At 42.4% G+C, this 19,828-nt stretch overlaps 1 protein-coding gene across 1 annotated transcript in view; it reads right to left on the bottom strand.

Annotated features, from left to right (window-relative positions):
* Nucleotides 1–1,180: 1,180 nt before the first annotated feature.
* DCAF10 (DDB1 and CUL4 associated factor 10) overlaps nucleotides 1,181–19,828 on the bottom strand; it is a 43,406-nt gene continuing 24,758 nt past the window's right edge. Inside the window, exons 5-7 of the mRNA XM_089670916.1 lie at nucleotides 16,570–16,683; nucleotides 5,165–5,310; nucleotides 1,181–2,997 (exon numbers count right to left, since the gene is read on the bottom strand). Of these exons, the coding sequence (XP_089527042.1) occupies nucleotides 2,629–2,997; nucleotides 5,165–5,310; nucleotides 16,570–16,683 (629 nt within the window). The 3' untranslated portion in view covers nucleotides 1,181–2,628. The remainder of the gene's footprint in view (nucleotides 2,998–5,164; nucleotides 5,311–16,569; nucleotides 16,684–19,828) is intronic.

A 19,828-nucleotide genomic window follows, 5' to 3' on the forward strand; every position in this document is an offset into this window, starting at 1 on the left:
TATGCATCTGAAGCTTTCCAGTACCCACTGATTACTGTGCTGGGCGCGTGCAGGGAGCACGCCATCAGCATAGTAAAGTGTTAACATAGGGACACATATATGTGGTTGCTCACGGTTAAAGACCACCCTTAGAGAGACATATTTTTGGTTGCAAGTGCTGTCTGAATTGTATGTAGCTTCAACTACATACAGTACACAGTGCCAGGTTCCAGCTTTGAGACAGACTTCCTGTCTCACACCCAGAATAAAATCGAGTTGGTCTGAGCAGCGTTCACCCCATTCATAGGCAGGTTTATATTCTGTGAATTAATACAAAGCTTCCTCTGATTGCCTGGGGCGGACTGATGATGTCACAATCTCCAACTCAGCCAATCAGAGAAAGCTTTGTATTCATTCACAGAATAAAAAGCTGCCTTTTAATGGCTGAGCGACGCTCAATGTGACTCTGTTTTGTTCCGAGTGTGATACAGGAAGACTGTCTTACAGCCGGAACCCAGCATTGTGTACTGTATGTAGCTGAGGCTACATACAATTCAGACAGCACTTGCAACCAATGCAGCACTTGGTAAAGGAAACCGTTCATTTGGACCAGCCAGGTCCAAATGAACAATTTAAAGTGACAGGAAACCTGGAGATCAGCTTTTAAGTTAAATCACACAGTACCCCCTTACTCTAAAATCATGTAATCATGAATAATTTGTCCTCCACTTACCATGTACTTTTGACAGTGGCATCACTCCAATTCAGTTTATTGGTGTGTGTGCGCGCTTATTAGTCTAGGATCTATAATCCAGTTGTGTAGAAAGCACAGTTGAATTCTGCATATGAATATAGAAAAGCATCTATAATATTTCACATTTTAACAACATATTAGTGTATGGATCAATATGTTATTACTAAAAAGGACTGAACTCAACTTATCCTTTTTAGCCAGAGCCCATATGATTCATCATATTACATAAAGACTAAACCGTGTCCTGATGTCACTTTTTTTTTTTTTTTTTAAGCCAATTGCAAACAGATATGCACATTAGATAACTGCTAGAAAGAAAAACTGTGACAACCTATTTCTAAATATTCAGAATGAGGGTTAAAATGCAAAACCACGCCCATACTACATTTTCATCTGTGCCATTTATAATGTATTTGGGTTTCCACACCAAACAATTATATACACACATTTGCAGATGCTACTTTATATTTTATTATTTAAATAGATATATTTAAAACAGCCAGAAAGTTTACAGTAAATGAGATCTGTATGCATTTAAATACATAATATTTCACTAGGAAAATGCATGTCATTTATGTAGCCAAGGAGACCAGTACAGAATGTCCTTGCGTTTTGGCCTCCACTATCTAAACAGCTCCCATAAAAAGGAAAAAAAAAAAAAAAAAAATCCAAAAACGTATAATTTTGCACCCTGCAAGGGATTGTAAAAGAGTTTACAGAATAAACCAAATTGTATAACAGCAAAATGATATAGCATCCCCTTGTGATCAGCTTATGAAATAGCAAGCATGACCTTTCAACCATTTTACACAGTAAAATAATATTGTAATATTTCAGCAATAGTGACTTTATTTTTTTTTTATACTTGACTGCTTATTATGAAGATGAACATCACACACAGCTCACAGTCACATCTTATCCTTATCGTATAATTTGTTAAATAAATAGTTCCAAATATACAGCTACAACTGGATCAAATTATGACTGGCATATTACATATGGACCTTTAATATGGTCTTATTGAAAAGAACATTATGCTTTCTAAGCATGGTAAAATGAAAGCAGAAAGCATGACTGATAAAAGTTTGTTGAAATATAGAATCTGCTTTCCTTTTAAATGAACCAAAACAAATACAGAGCATAACAAATGTAAGGAAACAAAGTAAAAAACAAATCATGTGAAAGGCTATACAGCCAAAGTAAGGACGGCTGATGTATGCCGGGAATACCAGATTGTGGCTAAAGGGAAGGGACCGTGCCATGCCAAATTCATTGGTGAAGCAACTGGCATTTTAAAGTTCCTTTCATGCTAAACTTCTAACATAGATTACAGTTTACTGGTGTATGAGGAGGGAACATCTTGTACCGTCTGTTTTATTGGGAAGCGCTGCACTTTATTTTAAGTTTTACTTACATCTGTATCAATGTTTTCCCCTAGCAAGATATCTGACAAGCATGCTGGGAGATTACACAAAAAGAAAACAATCCAGGGCTGATGTATGGAAAAGGTGCTGTAAAAAATGTCTTTTTGCCCATGACAATATCAACTTCCAACTGTAACTTCTACAGTCTGGGTCATAAAATGAATCAACAACTCTGGCTGGTTCCTACAGGCAACAAGACATTTTCTTGAAAGCACACTTTATATATCCATGTAGAGCTGAAACATAGACAAAGAGAATATATCCCTTTAGTGAGAAGTGTTTTTCTATGGCAAGCCCTGTTATAAACTTCCATTCATTTGAAAGTAGTGTGACCACAAAGCTCACAATCTATTGTTGTAAACAAAAAGGTTTTTTCCCGTTAATTTCTGGAAAAGTCAAAATGCTGATGTTTAAAGAAACAGGAACAAGTGGATTCCCAGTCTGGCTTTGGAAAAAACTGCATTGTGGAAGTTAAAATTTTGGTTGGTACAGGGAGACCCGTCCACTAAGGCACCCTGACGCTATCTGACAGTGGGTAGGAGAGAACTTAGTTGTCAGGACAACATCCCTATGAGAATATAGGGAGCGAATTTCTTGTAGAGTCCCAGCTTCTTTAGGTAAACAGTCTACAAGCTCACTGCACTGGGTATCAAATCCCAGCAATCGGATCCCATAGCCATGAGGAGAGGCAATCATGCGTCCGTCTGGGCTGAAACATAGTTCCTTAATGTAGCCACGGCCCACATTAGCCTCTTCAATATAGTGGGTCAGACGCAAAGAGCATCGAGGAGAGATAGGACGTACAGGGGCTCCTTCTTGAAACTCGTATACACAAGTCCACTGCAAGAACAAAAACAAGGGAAACAATTAAGGATACTACTCAAAAAATACAAGATATTTATCAAACCATCATATTTAGCCCTAGAGGTAGCTGTGTAACACTGGTTTATTCATTATTAAGGGACATTGTGGGGCCAGGGGACACATAACTGGATGATAATCTGTTAGGCTAGATTCACACTTATGCAGGTTGCGGTTTAGCCGTTCCTGCATCGCATTTAAAGCATTTTGTAATTTTTTTTTTTCATTTTTCTTGTTGGTAGGCAGATTTAAAATGCATCAAAAATGCGGGAAAAATGCATAAAAACACAATACATGCTTTTCTGCAGTGTTTCCATTGAAGTCTATAAAAACAAAAATGCAACTTTTTGCGTTCAATAAAGTCCATGACCCTTTCCAAAAAACGCACTGGGTGAAAACGCACAGGTGTGAACAGGTCCCATAGGAAATCAGGTTAAATGGACTGTACTGCGTTTCTGCACACACTACAGCAAACACTTAGGTGTGAACCTAGAGTGTTTGAGTATGTAATGTGTATGTTCTTTAGCAACAAATCCATCTAACGTTTCAAAAGTGTCTATATCACTTCACCTGCCCAACTACAAATACAGCTTTTGAACCAGGTCTAGACCTCGTATAGTACTTGAAAGAATGAGACTGAAGACAACAGTTCCACCGGTTTACCGTAGAGGTGATAAGGGACCAGATCTTCACCAATCATCTTTATGGTGAGGAAGTAAATAAGCCATTTTTAGCATAGAAAAGTGCTCAGATCAAAACCAATCTGAATTTCATCGAATGCTTTTAAGGGCAGAGGAGACATTTGGGGTCTAACAGACCCCAGATGTCTCAGTAAAGCAGACCAGTCATTGCTTATTGCTATCACAATGGATGTTTACATTCCTTGTGATAGCAATAAAAGTGATCAAAAAAGAAAAAAAAAAAAAATTAAGAAAAATAAAAAAAAGTAATACAATGTATTGGTCCCGCGTAGATAAGAGTCAGAGCAATAAATCTAACACCAGATCTCCAGTGTAACTCTAAACCATTAACCTGTAAAGGGTTTTAAAGTGTCACCTATGGAAATTTACAAGTACCATAATTTGGTGCCATTCCATGAGCGTGCACAATTTTAAAGCACGACATGTTAGGTACTTTTATCTATTTACATCATCTTTTATATTTTAGCAAACAATTGGGAATTATACTGTGTTTGTGCAGTAAAGTTCATTAAAGTGTATATTTTCCAAAAAAATCGTGTTTGAAAAACCGCTGCACAAAAGTCGTGTGACAAATTGCAAAACCCATTTTATTCTTTAGGGCCTCTGCTCAAAATATACCATTTTTGGAGGTTCTAAGTAATATTCTAAAAAAAAAACAAAAAAAAAAAACAAAGTTTTCTTGTACATTTTATCTACCTGGAATCCAAAAATATGGTACACTTCTGCAATTTTTTTCCGGGTCCTGCTAAATAAATAAGGTCCAGGACAGTTGCAGTAAATGCAAGCCTTACCATCACTGATGCTGCCCTGCTATCTATGCCTTCTGCTGGAGACCAGAAAAACCATAGGAGCCACAACCTGACACTAGAGTAGTAGGACAGCAGCAGTGACAGTAAGGCGTATTACCACTACAGCTGTCGGAAAAACAGGGCTATGCCATGGACTGCTGCCACAACCTATTGCTATTGCTGGTGTTCTGCTACTCATTCATTTAATGTTAGGCTGTGGCAGCAGTCTAATGAAGCACATACATCCCAATGTTTTGAGGTGTGTGTTGTAAGCCAGGAGGTCTTCCAAGTCTGCAGCTTTTCAGTGACTGAGGGTGTAGGTCTGTTGCCAATGAAAATTTCTGTGTGCTAATCACAAAAAAAAAAACCAGGGCAACCTGCAGCTATAAAATCAAATGAAACAAGGCAAACTACAACCTTTGTAGGCAAATGGTCTGTAAGCCAGGTGTATCCAGTCTCACATTCTGCAAAGCCATATTGGAATTTACTCTATTTCCCTCACTACCCCCAACAGTCTAAAAGGACACCAAACTATACATTTGTTAAAAGGTTTGAGGACTCCTGCTATAAATCATTTATCCTGACATAGAAAACCAGCACTGAAACTGGAATTCAAACAAATATTACACCAACAGAATGTAACCTGGAAGCTCTCACCTCTTGGTCATCAGTATTGCTAGAACAGCGAAGAAGCGTAGCCCATCCTTTGGGGTGAAGTTGCAAAGATGTAATGCAGTTGCCACGGTCCCTCTCTCCAGGAACCTCTGGTGTTAGAACCTCAAGGCTGTTACGAGGGGAAGCACCTGTGCCAAAGATAATATATAAAAAAAGGTACATTTCTCATTGCACGTTTGGTTTAATGTTGCTAAAAAGCATAGGGTGAAGACTCCCAGTCCTGCCACTATAGCTGAATCCTGGGACATTCTGATTGGGCAAATCTCCAACAGCTTTTAGGAAGGCTAAAGCTTGCCCCATTCCCTGCACACATTCCTATTGTACCATGAACATACTTTAACCGCCTTCTGCCCGCCATATAAGGTAATGATGGGCGCAAGGCAGTTCTCTCGTTCTGGAATGACGTCATATGACGTCTTCCCATTCTAACCGTGCGTGCGTGCGTGCCGATCGGTGCTGCGCTGTGTCCCTGGGACACAGTGGATCACCGATCAACGGAAAGAGCCGAAGACGTCGGCTCTGTCATGTGATCAGCTGTGTCCAATCACAGCTGATCGCATGTAAATAAGGAAATGCCAGTTATCGGCATTCCTCTCCTCAAAAGCTGTCACACTGACAGCTCGTGAGAAGAGGAGAGCCGGTAATCGGCATTCCTCAGAGGGGACATGTACACTGATCATCAGGGCACTGATGATTAGTGTGATCTGATGATCAGTGTAGCCCCATCAGTGCCCATCAATGCCACCTGTCAGTGCCCATCAGTGCACATCTATGCCACATATCAGTGCCCATCTGAGCTGCCTTTCAGTGCTGCCACATAGTGCCACCTAACAGTGCCAGTCAGTGCCACCTAACAGTGCCATATGAATGCTGCCTTTCAGTACCCATCAGTGATGCCTGTCAATGCCCATCAGTGCCACCTACCAGTGCCTCCTCATCAGTGCCACCTATCAGTGCCCATCACTGCAACCTCATTAGCACACATTAGTGAAGGAGAAAAATAATTTATTTACAAAATTTTATAACAGAAACATTTTTTATTTGTTTTTGGTTTGTTTAGCAAAAAATTAAAAAACCCAGAGGTAATTAAATACCACCAAAAGAAAGTGTTGCATGACCGCGCAATTGTCATTCAAAGTGCGTCAACGCTGAAAGCTGAAAACTGACCTGGGCAGGAAGGGGGTATAAGTGCCCTGTAGGCAAGTGGTTAAACATTAGGAATGGAAAGGCTGGAAAGGGCAGGCAACATTACCAAACACACGAGAGCTCTGCCTCATCAGAATGACCTGGGATTTGGCCAGGCACAAAGCAGATTAGAGCGGCAGTCATTTTAGTTCAGTTGCCTGCATTGACTCTGAGGCTACCTTTATTAGGCTGACCACATACAGTATTTGCCAGCTTCAAAAAGACATCTAAACATTCTTGCTGCAGCTTGATGCTTCCACAGGTCTCTCTACAAGCACTATTTTTCCAAAGCGATCATGCATGAGAATATCTCCAAATGACGGCATATGTGTTGCCAAGCCTGTAATTTAGCTGATTATCGGTGTTCAGAATGTATCACAAAGGGTCAGTGTTACCTATGAATTCAAAGGCTTTGTATTTTAGAATTATGTGAAGTTTCTTCCATGCAGTTTGTGACTGCCCATGCAGGGCAGCGGAGAAATGTCTGTTGCCACAGTGTGCTGCAAATGCATCTACCAGTATTGCACCATTTACAATTACATTTACTGCCATTTCTTGAACAGAAACTGCAGTAAATAAAAATTAAAGAACATGATGATGATATTTTCAGAATAAAAGCTAGTCCAGATGCATTGCATGGCAATTACTAGATGGCTAGGTCTTGAGGAGAGATAAAGAGACAGCACAGCACATTGATGGTTTGGCTGGCAGATTAGGAGGAGGAGGCAGGGGCTGTGCAAGCTCTGTGTGTATTGCCTGTCACTCTTAACTCTTGATCAGTGATGTCAGATAGCTAGGCAGATAAGCAGGGCTAGCTGTCACAATAGTTCAGCAACACCCCCAAGTATTTCAATGGGGGCAAGTGCTTTGTGCACAGGATTCCCTGGAGGTATAACACACTGTCTGTCTTGTTCTGGTGATAGCTCTTTATGAAGTATTAGCACACAAGCACACCTGGTGAGAGTATTCTTGCTGAAAGACGCATACTCTATATAGTCTGGTTGAAAAAAAAGACACAAAAGTCCATCTAGTTTAACCAATAAAAGAAAAAAAAAAATACAATCCTATATACACACAATCCTATACCCACAGTTGATCCACAGGAAGGCAAAACCCCCCCCAGCAAAGCATGCTCCTGCAGGGGAAACAATTCCTTCCTGATCCCCCAAGAGGCAAATTGGATATTCCCTGGATCAACTTTATCTATAAGAATATAATAACTATATTATGTGCATTTAGGAAAGAATCCAGGCCTTTTTTTTTTTTTTTTTTAAGCAATCCACTGAGCTGGCCAGAACCAACCCTTGAGGGAGTCTATTCCACACTTTCACAGCTGTTACTGTGAAGAAACCTTTCCATATTTGGAGATTAAATTTCTTTTCCTCCAGACATAAAGAGTGCCCCCTTGTCCTCTGTGATGACCTCAGGGTGAATAACTCTACACCGAGTTCATTATATGAACCACTGATGTATTTATACATGTTGATCATATCCCCCCTTAATCTCCTCTTCTCAAGAGAGAATAAATTCAGTTCCTCTAATCTTTCCTCATAGATGAGCTCCTCCGTGCCTCTTATCAGTTTGGTTGCCCTTCTCTGTACTTTTCTCCAGTTCCCCAATGTTTTGTTTGTGAATTGGTGCCCAAAACGGAACTGCATATTCCAGATGAGGTATTACTAATGATTTGTACAGGAGTAATAGGATATCTCTCTCTGGAGTATATAACTCTTTTAATACAAGAGAGGATTTTGCTCGCTTTAGAAACTGCAGCTTGGCATTGCATGCCATTATTAAGCTTGTGATCTACCGGAACTCCCAGATCCTTCTTCACCATAAACAAACATCACACGGGATGTGGCTTTGCTACATATGTATGCAACAATCTGCGGTGAGGGGGAGCTAGTGTAGTATCGTTCAGGAGGTGTTGCTTGGAGGATATTGGTTTAAAACATGTGACAGGCATATTCTAACACTGGATACAGGGCCGTCTTTAACGCAGGGAAAAAGGGGCAGCTGGCCCAGTCATTGTTGTGAGGCCCAGAGCAGCTGCCCCTTCAGCCCACACTGCCAGCAGACAAGGACACAGACAGACGCAGTGGAGAGGTGTGGTCCCAGGCTGCTGAAGTAGTGTGGGCGAGCGGTCAGAGAGGAACAGGGCACTGTGGAAAACAAACCCATGGTCAACGTTTCTGGCGCTCAGTACTGGCGGGAGCAGAGAGCCTCCAGACATACAGAATGTAGTAAACACACACAGGTGCAGGGAATTCTGGGACTTCACCAGTCTCCAGCGACAGTTTCTGCCTCTGCCCAAGTGGTTGGTTCCAGACAGGAAGAGTGGAGTGGGTTGTTCTCAGCTTCTCTCAGTGGGTGTCTCATCCAGCTGTCACCTGGGCTTTCCCTTGGTTCCAGCAGAGAGTAAGCAGGTATTTCCGGGCGCTCCCTTGAGGGTTTGTGTGGCTTACTCCTCATCAGTACACAAGAACCTTCATCTGTCTATCAGCCCAAGCTCCCCTCCACCCCTCCGTCAAAGAGGCAGATGTGACTTTTAACCATCCAAAGACTTTCTCACTCAGTTTCAGACAACTGGCTGTTTGTTCTCTGGAAGGATACATTGAGGTTGTTTGTTTTTCTAAGGATACAGTGTTTTACAATAAAAGATACTTAAGCAACCTACAATAACTGACATCCTGCAAGCTGAGGTAGAGCCGTCACACAGGTTATGCATCCCACAGAGACTCCCCGACTTACGAACATTCGAGTTGCGAACTTTCACAGATACGGACCAGACAACTCATGGGGCCCCTGAGCAATAGGGGATCATGGGGCCCCAGTGTCCTTGCCCAAACTCAAAAAAGCCTATGAAAAAGGTACCAGGAGCATCTCATGGGGCCCCATACTGATCCCGGGCCCTCGGGCAGTGCCAGAGTTTCCAAATGGTCAGTCCGCCCCCGATACGGAAAGACCTCACATTACGAACATTCGTAGATGTGAACAAATTGTAGAAGTAGCTCACGTGTCCGGAAGCAAGAGGAGAAACAGTGGTGATGTGGTGGGGACTGCTAAGAAGCACAAAGAAATAACCATGGAAACAAAAGGGAAAAAAATTGAGAAATTGGACTTAGGTGAAAAGATGGTAGACATCGCTTGTTCTTATAACATGAATCATTCAACCATTGGCACAATTCTAAAGAACAAGGCCAAGCTCATGGAACATGTGAAGTCTGCTGTGCCTATGAAGTCAACAATAATATCCAAAAAGCGTGGTAAAGTGATATAGGAGATGGAGAAACTTCTCAGTGTGTGGATGCAGAATCAGCACTGAGTCCCACTCAGCTTAAGGCTTATTCAAGAAAAAGCTAAACGCCTGTTTGAAGACTTGAAGAAAAAAAAACGGGGTGAACAGTGTGCATCTTTTACTGCCAGTCATACATGGTTTATCAGATTCAAGGCTAGAGCCAACCTTCTCAATGTAAAAGTAAGTGGTGAGGCTGCGAGTGCAGATACCATAGCTGCCCAAGAATTTCCAGCAACACTTAGAGAAATTATTGACGAAGGTGCTTATTTACCCCTACAGGTTTTTAACAACAAGACAGGACTACTGGAAGAGGATGCCAGAATGAAGTTACATCAGTAAAGAGGAAAAGGTGATGCCAGGCTTCAAAGCAGCAAAGGACAGACTTAATTTGTTTGGTGGCAATGCTTCCGGTGATATGAAACTAAAGTTTACCATTCAGAGAACCCAAGAGCCCTCAAAAACATAGCCAAGGGCTCTCTACCTGTTGTGTGGAAGAGTAACTCCAAAGCCTGGGTTACACAGGCCATTTTTCAGGAAGGGTTTTTCCACCACTTTATCCCAGAGATAGAGAAATACCGTTTGGAGAAAAATATCGCATTCAACATTCTTTTGCTGCTTGACAATGCACCAGGTCACCCCTAATTCATCCCAACGTCAGAGTAGTGCCACCGAATACTACGGCGCACATCCAACCTATGGACCAAGGTGTTATTGCGAATTTCAAGAATTAATTTTTACATTACACTTTTTGTCAGGTAGTGAAGGCTACTGATGAAACAGGAACAACCTTGTGACAATTTTGGAAGGACTATAACAACTACACGGCCATAATAAACATCAACTTTGCTTGGCGTGAGGTTTTGGCTGTCACCATGAATGGGGTTTAGAAGAACCTTTGCCCGCAGTTTGTTCATGAAGTTCATGGACTTGAGAAGATGGGTAAGGAGTCCAAAAAGGTCTTCAACAACTTAGTGACCCTTAGTACGAAGCTGGAGCTGGAGCTAGAGCTAGATCTGCAAGAGGACAACTTCATTAAACTCCTTGCTGTGCAACATGAGGAGCTTTTTAATGAGGACCTGATGGAACTAGAGGCCCAGTGAAAAGACTAAGAGCTGAGAAAGATGTAACTGAAGAACCACAGAGATTCACAACACAGGAAATGGCAAGGGGATTTTCTTTACTTGAAGAGGCACTGTTAGTTTCTGAGGCACAGGACCCCAACGTATAACGATACACAAAGGCTGCAGCAGCCGTTCAGAATGCAACAGCACAGCCATCCAGAGCAGTGTGATTACAGTGAAGCACACTATCACTGTCCCCCTAGTAAAACACTCCCTGCACACAGTTAACCCTTTGATTGCCCCTCATGTTAATCCTTTCCTGCCCAGTTCCATTAGTACAGTGTCAGTGCTTTTTTTTTTTTTTTTAGCACTGATCACTGTATTGGTGTCACTGGGGATGTCAGTGACACCAAGTCAGTTCCCCCCAGTGTTAGAATGTCTGCCACAGTCCTGCTATAAGTCGCTGATCGCCACCATTACTAGTAAAAATTTAAAATAAAAACCCAGTATATATACCACCATTTGTAATCGCTATAACTGTCACGTAAACCAATTAATTTACACGTATTGGGATTTTCTTTAGCAAAGACATATAGCAGAATACATTTTGGTGTAAATTTATGACGAAATTTGATTTTTTAAATTTTTTTACTGGACATGTTTAATAGCAAAAAGTCTTTTTTTTTTTTTTCTTATAGCGCAAAAAATAAAAAAATGCACAGGCGATCAAATACCACCGAAAGAAAGATCAATTTGTAGGAAAAAAAAAAGGACACAAATTTAATTTGGTTGCAGCGATGCATGACCACGATATGTCAGTTAAAGTAACGCAGCGCCGTAATGCAAAAAATGGCCTGGTCAGGAAGGGGGGTAAATCCTCAGGAGGGCAAGTGACTAAGGTAACTGTAAAAGTAAAATTAGTTTATTTACAGTATTTTTGTGTGTGTTTGGTTTTTTTTTTATGCTTTACATTGTATATTTGTATCAAAGGTGTATAAGACTCACTTTGCGGAATACGAACGAATCCGATTTACGAATGTTCTCCTAAAATGGAACTCGTTCGTAAGTCGGGGACTTACTATATACAGTTGCAAGAAAAAGTATGTGAACCCCTTGGGATTACGTGGAGTTTTGCATGAATTGGGCATAAAATGTGCTCTGAACGTCATCTAAGTCACAACAATAGAAGAACACAGTCTGCTGAACATAATACTACACAAACATTAGATGTTGCCATGGTTTAATTGCACATAACATGTAAACATTCACAGCGCAGGGAGGAAAAAGTATGTGAGGCCCTAGCTTAATGACTTCTCCCAGAGCTAATTGGAGCCAGGAGTGAGCCAACCTTGACTCCAATCAGTGTGATGATATTGGATGAGTTGCTGACACCTGTTTTGGGTTTACTGGTTTCAAGAAGCACGGTCTGATGTGAACCATGCCTCGCAGAAAAGAGCTCTCAGAAGACCTACCATCAAGAATTGTTGACTTGCATGAAGCTGGAAAGGGTTACAAAAGTATCTCCTTGAGCCTTGATGTTCATGTGTCCACGGTAAGACAGACTGTCTACAAATGGTGAAAGTTTAGCACTGCTGCTACTCTCCCTAGGCGTGGTCGTCCTGTAAAAATGACTGCAAGAGCACAGCGCAGAATGCTGCATGAGGTAAAGAAGAATCCCAGAGTGTCAGCTAAAGACCTACAGAAATCTCTGGCACATGCTGACATTTTTGTTGACACATCTACAATAAGGAAAACATTAAACAAGAATGGAGTACATGGGAGGACACCACGGAGGAAGCCATCGCTGTCCAAAAAGAAGATTGCAGCACGTTTGAAGTTTGCAAAAGAGCACCTGGATGTTCCACAGCACTACTGGCAGAATATACTGTGGACAGATGAAACCAAGATGGAGTTGTTTGGGAAGAACACACAACACTATGTGTGGAGAAAAAAAAGGCACAGCACACCAACATCAACACCTCATCCCCACTGTGAAACATGGCGGAGGGAGCATCATGGTTTGGGGCTGCTTTGCTGCCTCAGGGCCTGGACGGATTGTTGTCATTGATGGGAAAATGAATTCCAGAGTTTATCAAGACATTTTGCAGGAAAACGTACGACCATCTGTCCGCCAACTGAAGCTCCGCAGAGGATGGGTGATGCAACAGGACAATGACCCAAAGCATACAAGTAATTCAACAAAACAATGGCTGCAACAGCACAGAATACGCCTTCTGGAGTGGCCCAGTCAGAGTCCTGACCTCAACCCCATTGAAATGCTGTGGCATGACCTTAAGAGAGCGATTCACACCAGACATCCCAAGAATATTGCTACACTGAAACAGTTTTGTGAAGAGGAGTGGTCCAAAATGACTCCAGATCGTTGTGCAGGTCTGATCTGCAACTACAGGAAACGTTTGGTTGAGGTTATTGCTGCCAAAGGAGGGTCAACCAGTTATTAAGTCCAAAGGTTCACATACTTTTTCCTCCCTGCACTGTGAATGTTTACATGTTATGTGCAATTAAACCATGGCAACATCTAATGTTTGTGTAGTATTATGTTCAGCAGACTGTGTTCTTCTATTGTTGTGACTTAGATGACGTTCAGAGCACATTTTATGCCCAATTCATGCAAAACTCCACGGAATCCCAAGGGGTTCACATACTTTTTCTTGCAACTGTGTATGTATATATATATATATATATTTATTGGGACTTTGGTGTGCTTCTAGGGTGTGTTCTTTCTGCATTTTTTTTTTGTGGAATTATGGGACTTGTAGTGCATTCTAGCTGGGTACGAGTGTAGCAGGAGTTTGCTCCCATTCCTCCATGTCTCCAGTGCCTGGAATAGGAGGTGGGTGGCCTGGGAGCATAACAAGAGAACCTGCCCTGAGGAACATGGTTCCCATTACAGATTTTCTCACCATCTTCTCAGTTATGTCTGTTTAAACCTAAACTCAATTTCTCCCTCACTAAAGTCTCATCAGCAGCATATTTGTAGTAGACATACTTCCCCCCCCATCTGCCTTGTGGCTGGTCATGTAATGAGCAGTATCGTCCTCTTCTGTTCCTATATTCTGGGTTGACATAGTGACATATGAGAGCCATTCTGTGCAGTGGTACTGACCAGGACGATTACACCCCGCCCCTTTCCCCCCAGGGTGCCCTGCCTTCACTAAATGTGGGTTAAATGATGCTGTGCATCATTTTTTTGGGTCTACATTAGAACAATAAAGTTGAACTCAAGCCAAAATTCTAGATACAGAAATGAAATTCAGATAAGGTAGTCATTTTACAGTGAAGGAAGTAAGTATTTGATCCCCTGCTGATTTTGAATGTTTGCCCACTCACAAAGAAATGATCAGTCTAAAAATTGAATCGTAGATGTATTGTAACACTGAGAGACAGAATAGCAACAAAACATTCAAAAGAAATACATGTATAACAAATTATGCACTGATTTGCATGTTCATGAGGGAAATAAGTATTTGATCCCCTTCACAAAACATGACTTAGTACTTGGTGGCAAATCCCTTGTTGGCAATCACAGAAGTCAGACGTTTCCTGTAGCTGGCCACCAGGTTTTCACACATCTCAGGAGGGATTTTGGACCACTCCTCTTGGCAGATCCTCTCCAAGTCATTAAGGTTTGGTGGCTGACGTTTGGCAACTCGAACTTTCAGCTCCCTCCACAGATTTTTTAAGTGGATTAAGGTCTGGAGACTGGCTAGGCCACTTCAGGACCTTAATGTGCTTCTTCTTGAGCCACTCCTTTGTTACCCTGGCTGTGTGTTTGGGTCATTGTCATGCTGGAACAGCTATCCACAACCCATTTTCAATGCCCTGGCTGAGGGGAAGAAGGTTCTCACACAAGATTTGACGGTACATTGCCCGTCCATCGTCCCTTTGATGCGTTGTAGTTGTCCTGTCCCCTTAGCAGAAAAAAACACCCCCAAAGCAGAATGTTTACACCACCATGTTTGACAGTTGGGATGGTGTTCTTGGGGTCATAGGCAGCAATCCTCCTCCTCCAAACACGGTGAGTTGAGTTGATGCCGAAGAGCTCGATTTTGGTCTCATCTGACCACAACACTTTCAACCAGTCCATTCAGATGTTCAGTGACAAACTTCAGATGGGCCTGGACATGTGCTTTCTTGAGCAGAGGGACCTTGCGGGCACTGCAGGATTTCAATCCTTGTCGGCGTAGTGTGTTACCAATTGTTTTCTTGGTGGCTGTGGTCCCAGCTGCCTGGAGATCATTGACAAAATCCTCAGGTGTAGTTCTGGGATGATTCCTCACTGTTCTCATGATCATTGACACTCCACGAGGTGAGATCTTGCATGGTGCACCAGACCTAGGGAGACTTGACAGTGGTTTTGTGTTTCTTCCATTTGCGAGTGATTGCACTAACTGTTGTCATCTTCTCACCAAGCTGCTTGGCGATAGTTTGGTAGCCCAGTCCAGCCTTGTGTAGGTCTACAATCTTGTCCCTGACATCCTTGGACAGCTCTTTGGTCTTTGCCATGGTGGAGAGCTTGGAATCTGATTGTTTGATTGCTCCTGTGGCCAGGTGTCTTTTATACAGGTAACAAAATGAGATTAGCAGCACTCCCTTTAAGAGACCGCTTCTAATCTCAGCTTGTTACCTGTATGAAAGACACCTGGTAGCCAGAAATCCTGCTGAATGATAGGGGATAAAATACTTATTTCCCTCATGAACATGCAAATCAGTGCATAATTTGTTAGACATGCATTTCTTTTGAATTTGTTGTTGCTATTCTGGCTCTCAGTGTTACAATACACCTACCATTCGATTTTTAGACTGATCATTTCTTTGTGAGTGGGCAACCATTCAAAATCAGCAAGGGATAAAATACTTATTTCCTTTATTGTACCTGCCAAAGGCTTTGTCGTCTATCCAGTTCTGGGATTTACACTATGTAGCTCTGCTACAATGCCCAGACGTTCCTTACAGGACAGGAAGACCTAATTCACCCTATATCTAATGCCACCATTCAGCAGGCTCTTGCAGACACTGCTCACAGCTTTCTACTCAAACATGTGCACAGACTGTTTGAAAGCTGTAGGAAGTCTCAGTGAACTATGAGAGTGCTCACAAGCACCCCCACAGTTTAGTTGAGAACTTCAAGGCATATGCTGTAGTGGCACACAAGATTTGTAGTTCATCCATTCACAGGGGGGTCCTGTGTAATGATGGAGGTAGCATGGGGGAGGGGGTCCTATGTAATGATGAGTGTAGTACGGAGGAGGGGGTCCTGTGTAATGATGGGGGTAGTATAGGGGAGGGGGTCTTGCAGAATGATGGGGGTATTAAGGGGGAGGTCTATGTGTATGTTTGTTTTTTTGGGATGTTGGGGTGCAGAGCAAAATTGAATGGGGGGCCCAAGAAATTGTTTGCCTAGTGCCCAATCAATATTAAAGATGGCCCTGACTGGATAGCATATGCCTCATTTATTTTCACAGCGCTGGCCTGCATCAGCAAGGACAGAATTCTATGCTAGCTATCAAAAGCAGTTGATAGGATACAATAGCCCTGCTTAGGTACGATAGACTAAAAGAACCACTCTGCCTAAGCGAGAATATAGCCAATCATTCCTGTATCCTACACCCCTATGAAGGTTGGAAATTGCAACACAACTCTTTACTGTGCACCAAGAGGTAATGCATTTCATTTAGATAAACATTTTCAATCAGCATCACATTTTCTGACAGAGACCCCCTAAGTTTGCTGAAGTGCAGAGACTGTCAATTCTCAGGACAGCATATACTTGCCAATGGAAATCTGCAGATTATACAGCCCACTTGGGTCACAATAGCACAAACCTTCTCTCTGTGAAGCACGCAAGTTATGTTTCTCAAACAGGCAGCCCAATTCACTGTGATGACTTGGAGAACTAGATGACCTTGTTTCAGAAGATGTGGGTGAAGTGGTCACGTCTGTGAATAATAAATGATAATCAATTTCATTGACAGTACGCAGTCTATCCAGTACATGGCTAATAATACAATTCAAGCTGAGTAAATTGGTCTCATAAACACAGGTGGAATGCTCTTCTGAAACCAGCAATGCCTCAGTATGCAGACAGGTCATTACAATGGATTGTTCAAGCAATGACCATCATTGGTTGCACTACATCTGTTATAGGCTTCCTATATTAAATCTAAATTAGTGTCCTCCTTTCCTCAACAGAATAATCTGTCTTCAGATACAAGCAGACAAGGCTGGCCAGTTTCTAGGAAACTGCGCTGAGAAAAAAATGTGAAGACTGTCTACGTCATAACAGGTTGGTTGCTTGGCCATCATGCCGATAAATGAGCCTGAATACATTTGAGTCATTGAAACTCATAAATCTAATTAAAAAGTGCTAGTAAACTTACGCTTTTGGAAAGTTGCTGACAGACAGGGTATTTATGACAGAAGAGACCCTATCGGTCTCTTCTGTTGTAAACGCTTCCTTCTGCCTGTCAGCCGACATGCACCCTAAGCCACACATACACAACCCAGTGAACATTTATGCCCCGATATGTGTCACTGCAATGCGACTCCAGTGCGCATATGTGGGAGTGACATCATCGCAGCCCAGCCAGCCATTCAAGCAGCACAGGACAGGCACAGAACCTGGAAGGAGGACCGGGAGAATATGGAAGTGCTCGGGACCAGCCAGATCGATCACAGCGCAGTGCTGGAGGGCTCTGTTTGACAGGTAAGTAAGTATGCCATAATGTGTTAAATATGCTGTGCATACTAGCAAATGGCATAACCCACCTGGGGACCTCCAAAAAGTAGAACTGGCAGTGGACATAACTACCGATTTAAGAAAAACCCTGCAGCAACTCCCTTCTTACATAAGTAAGTCAGTAGCTTGGATACCCTTTTTGTATGTACATATGACTGTAGGTTGGTAGGCACACAAAAGATAACAAGTAGGACAGGTGGGGGCTCTTATCCATATGACTTGGTCCTCCCTACACCATTATAGCTATTGGAATGCATTATTCCATCTAATTTCAGAGGTAATAGGGGCCCTAATGAAAGCTTCACTGGAACTGGTCATTTTAAAATATAGGCTTGGAGAAATTCTCACCGTGCCTTTGTTTTGCCAAAGAATGGAAAACAACTAGCACCAAAACATGGTAGATGTAAAACGGCATTTGGATTTGATCTATGAACATGAGAAATTTATGGCATATGAGTGTAAATCTGAAAAATTCCACAAGCATTTGTAGTTTTGGACATTCTACAGAGCAGCCAATAGTTAATGGTTTCTTTGTTACCATTACCCTTTATAAATGCTGAGAAAGAACAGGTGTTCCTGCCAGTCCCCCTGCTTTCCTATTAAAAATTGACCACACTAGGCATGCGAACACAATGTAGTAAGTTCTCTAGCTGTGCAGTTCGCGCTCTTCCAATGATCAGGCTTGTCCTGACGCCCTCCCACATATTGTTGGGTTATATACCGTATTTTTCGCTCCATAAGACGCACTTTTTTGCATCTTATGGAGCGAATATGGAGCGGCCGGTCCGGTATTTCCACCGCCGCGTCAGAATACCGGGCCGGCCGCTCAGCTCTGCAGTGGGACCTTACCTGTTCCTCTATCCAGCGGCTTCTGTAGTGTGCTTGACAGCCGGGTGCCAAGTGCGCATGTGCAAGAAGCGGTGCTGTTTGTGAATGGTAAGGCGGTACCTGGGACACATGACAGATCCCAGAAGCCGCCGGACCAATCAGAAAGCGCAGCGCTTCTTGCTCATGCGCACTGGGCATCCGGCTGTCCGCCAAGCGCCCACACTACAGAAGCCGGGTAGACAGCGCACGGCTGGATAGAGGAACAGGTAAGATCAAAGAACAACTCCGCGGAAGTAAGAGCGGGTACCTGTCAAATTCAGGTACCCGCACCCCCCCCCCCTCACCAAAGATCAGCAGTCATCTCCTGTACTGTCCGCAGTGTCTGGTCATCTCCTGTACTATGTCCGCAGTGTCTGGTCATCTCCTGTACTATGTCCGCAGTCTCTGGTCATCTCCTGTACTATGTCCGCAGTCTCTGGTCATCTCCTGTACTATGTCCGCAGTCTCTGGTCATCTCCTGTACTATGTCCGCAGTCTCTGGTCATCTCCTGTACTATGTCCGCAGTCTCTGGTCATCTCCTGTACTATGTCCGCAGTCTCTGGTCATCTCCTGTACTATGTCCGCAGTCTCTGGTCAGCTCCTGTACTATGTCTGCAGTCTCTGGTCAGCTCCTGTAGTATGTCTGCAGTCTCTGGTCATCCCCTGTACTGTATCCGCAGTCTCTGGTCATCTCCTGTACTGTGTCCGCAGTCTCTGGTCATCTCCTGTACTATGTCTGCAGTCCATTAGTTCAGAATTTTTTTTTTCCTGTTTTCTGCCTCTAAAACCTAGGTGCGTCCTCTGGAGCGAAAAATACGGTACTTTAAAAGGCACACTTGTACCCTAGTGTTATATATATATATATATATATATATATATATATTAGAAGTCACTTTAATTAGTTCTTCATTAGGACACTGGAATGCAACTGCTAGGACTCTTAATTTTTTTTTTCTCCTGTTTGATAGGAAAATTGTTATGTAATGCGATAAGATGTTTGACATTTGAGAATACCCAAAAAAATGAATTGAGAAAAAAAAAAAAAAAAAAAAAAAAAAAGAAGGGCGACTTCAGAAGCCGATACAAACAGTTTTGGAATATATCCTATGCATATAGAAAATCGTTTTAAATAGAAGGACAGAGGTGACCAATGTAACCTACATAATAATGAACTCCAGCAATTAGGTAAGTACACAGTGACAATACATATACTGTATGCTGCCTATTTTACCTGCCAAAGTATTTGTAATTCAGTAAAGCTAACACAGGGAGTGATCTGGCAGTATAGTTTAGCAAAGGACTGGACTCAAAGTGTGCTGCCTTGTATTACACAAGGCATTCTTTAGCATTCAGCAGTGTCTGTCCCCTTAAGGCTAGGGACGTCCTGTTTGCTAACTTGGGAGGAAGTGACCTCATCTCTTCAGACTGAAGAAATTCTACTATGCAAGTAGATGTGGGATGCTGTTCTCTCTTCATA

This window comes from Staurois parvus, unplaced genomic scaffold (assembly GCF_062004578.1).
Source record: "Staurois parvus isolate SC_StPar_1 unplaced genomic scaffold, SC_StPar_1.0 ptg000096l, whole genome shotgun sequence".
In the NCBI taxonomy this organism is placed as follows: domain Eukaryota; kingdom Metazoa; phylum Chordata; class Amphibia; order Anura; family Ranidae; genus Staurois; species Staurois parvus.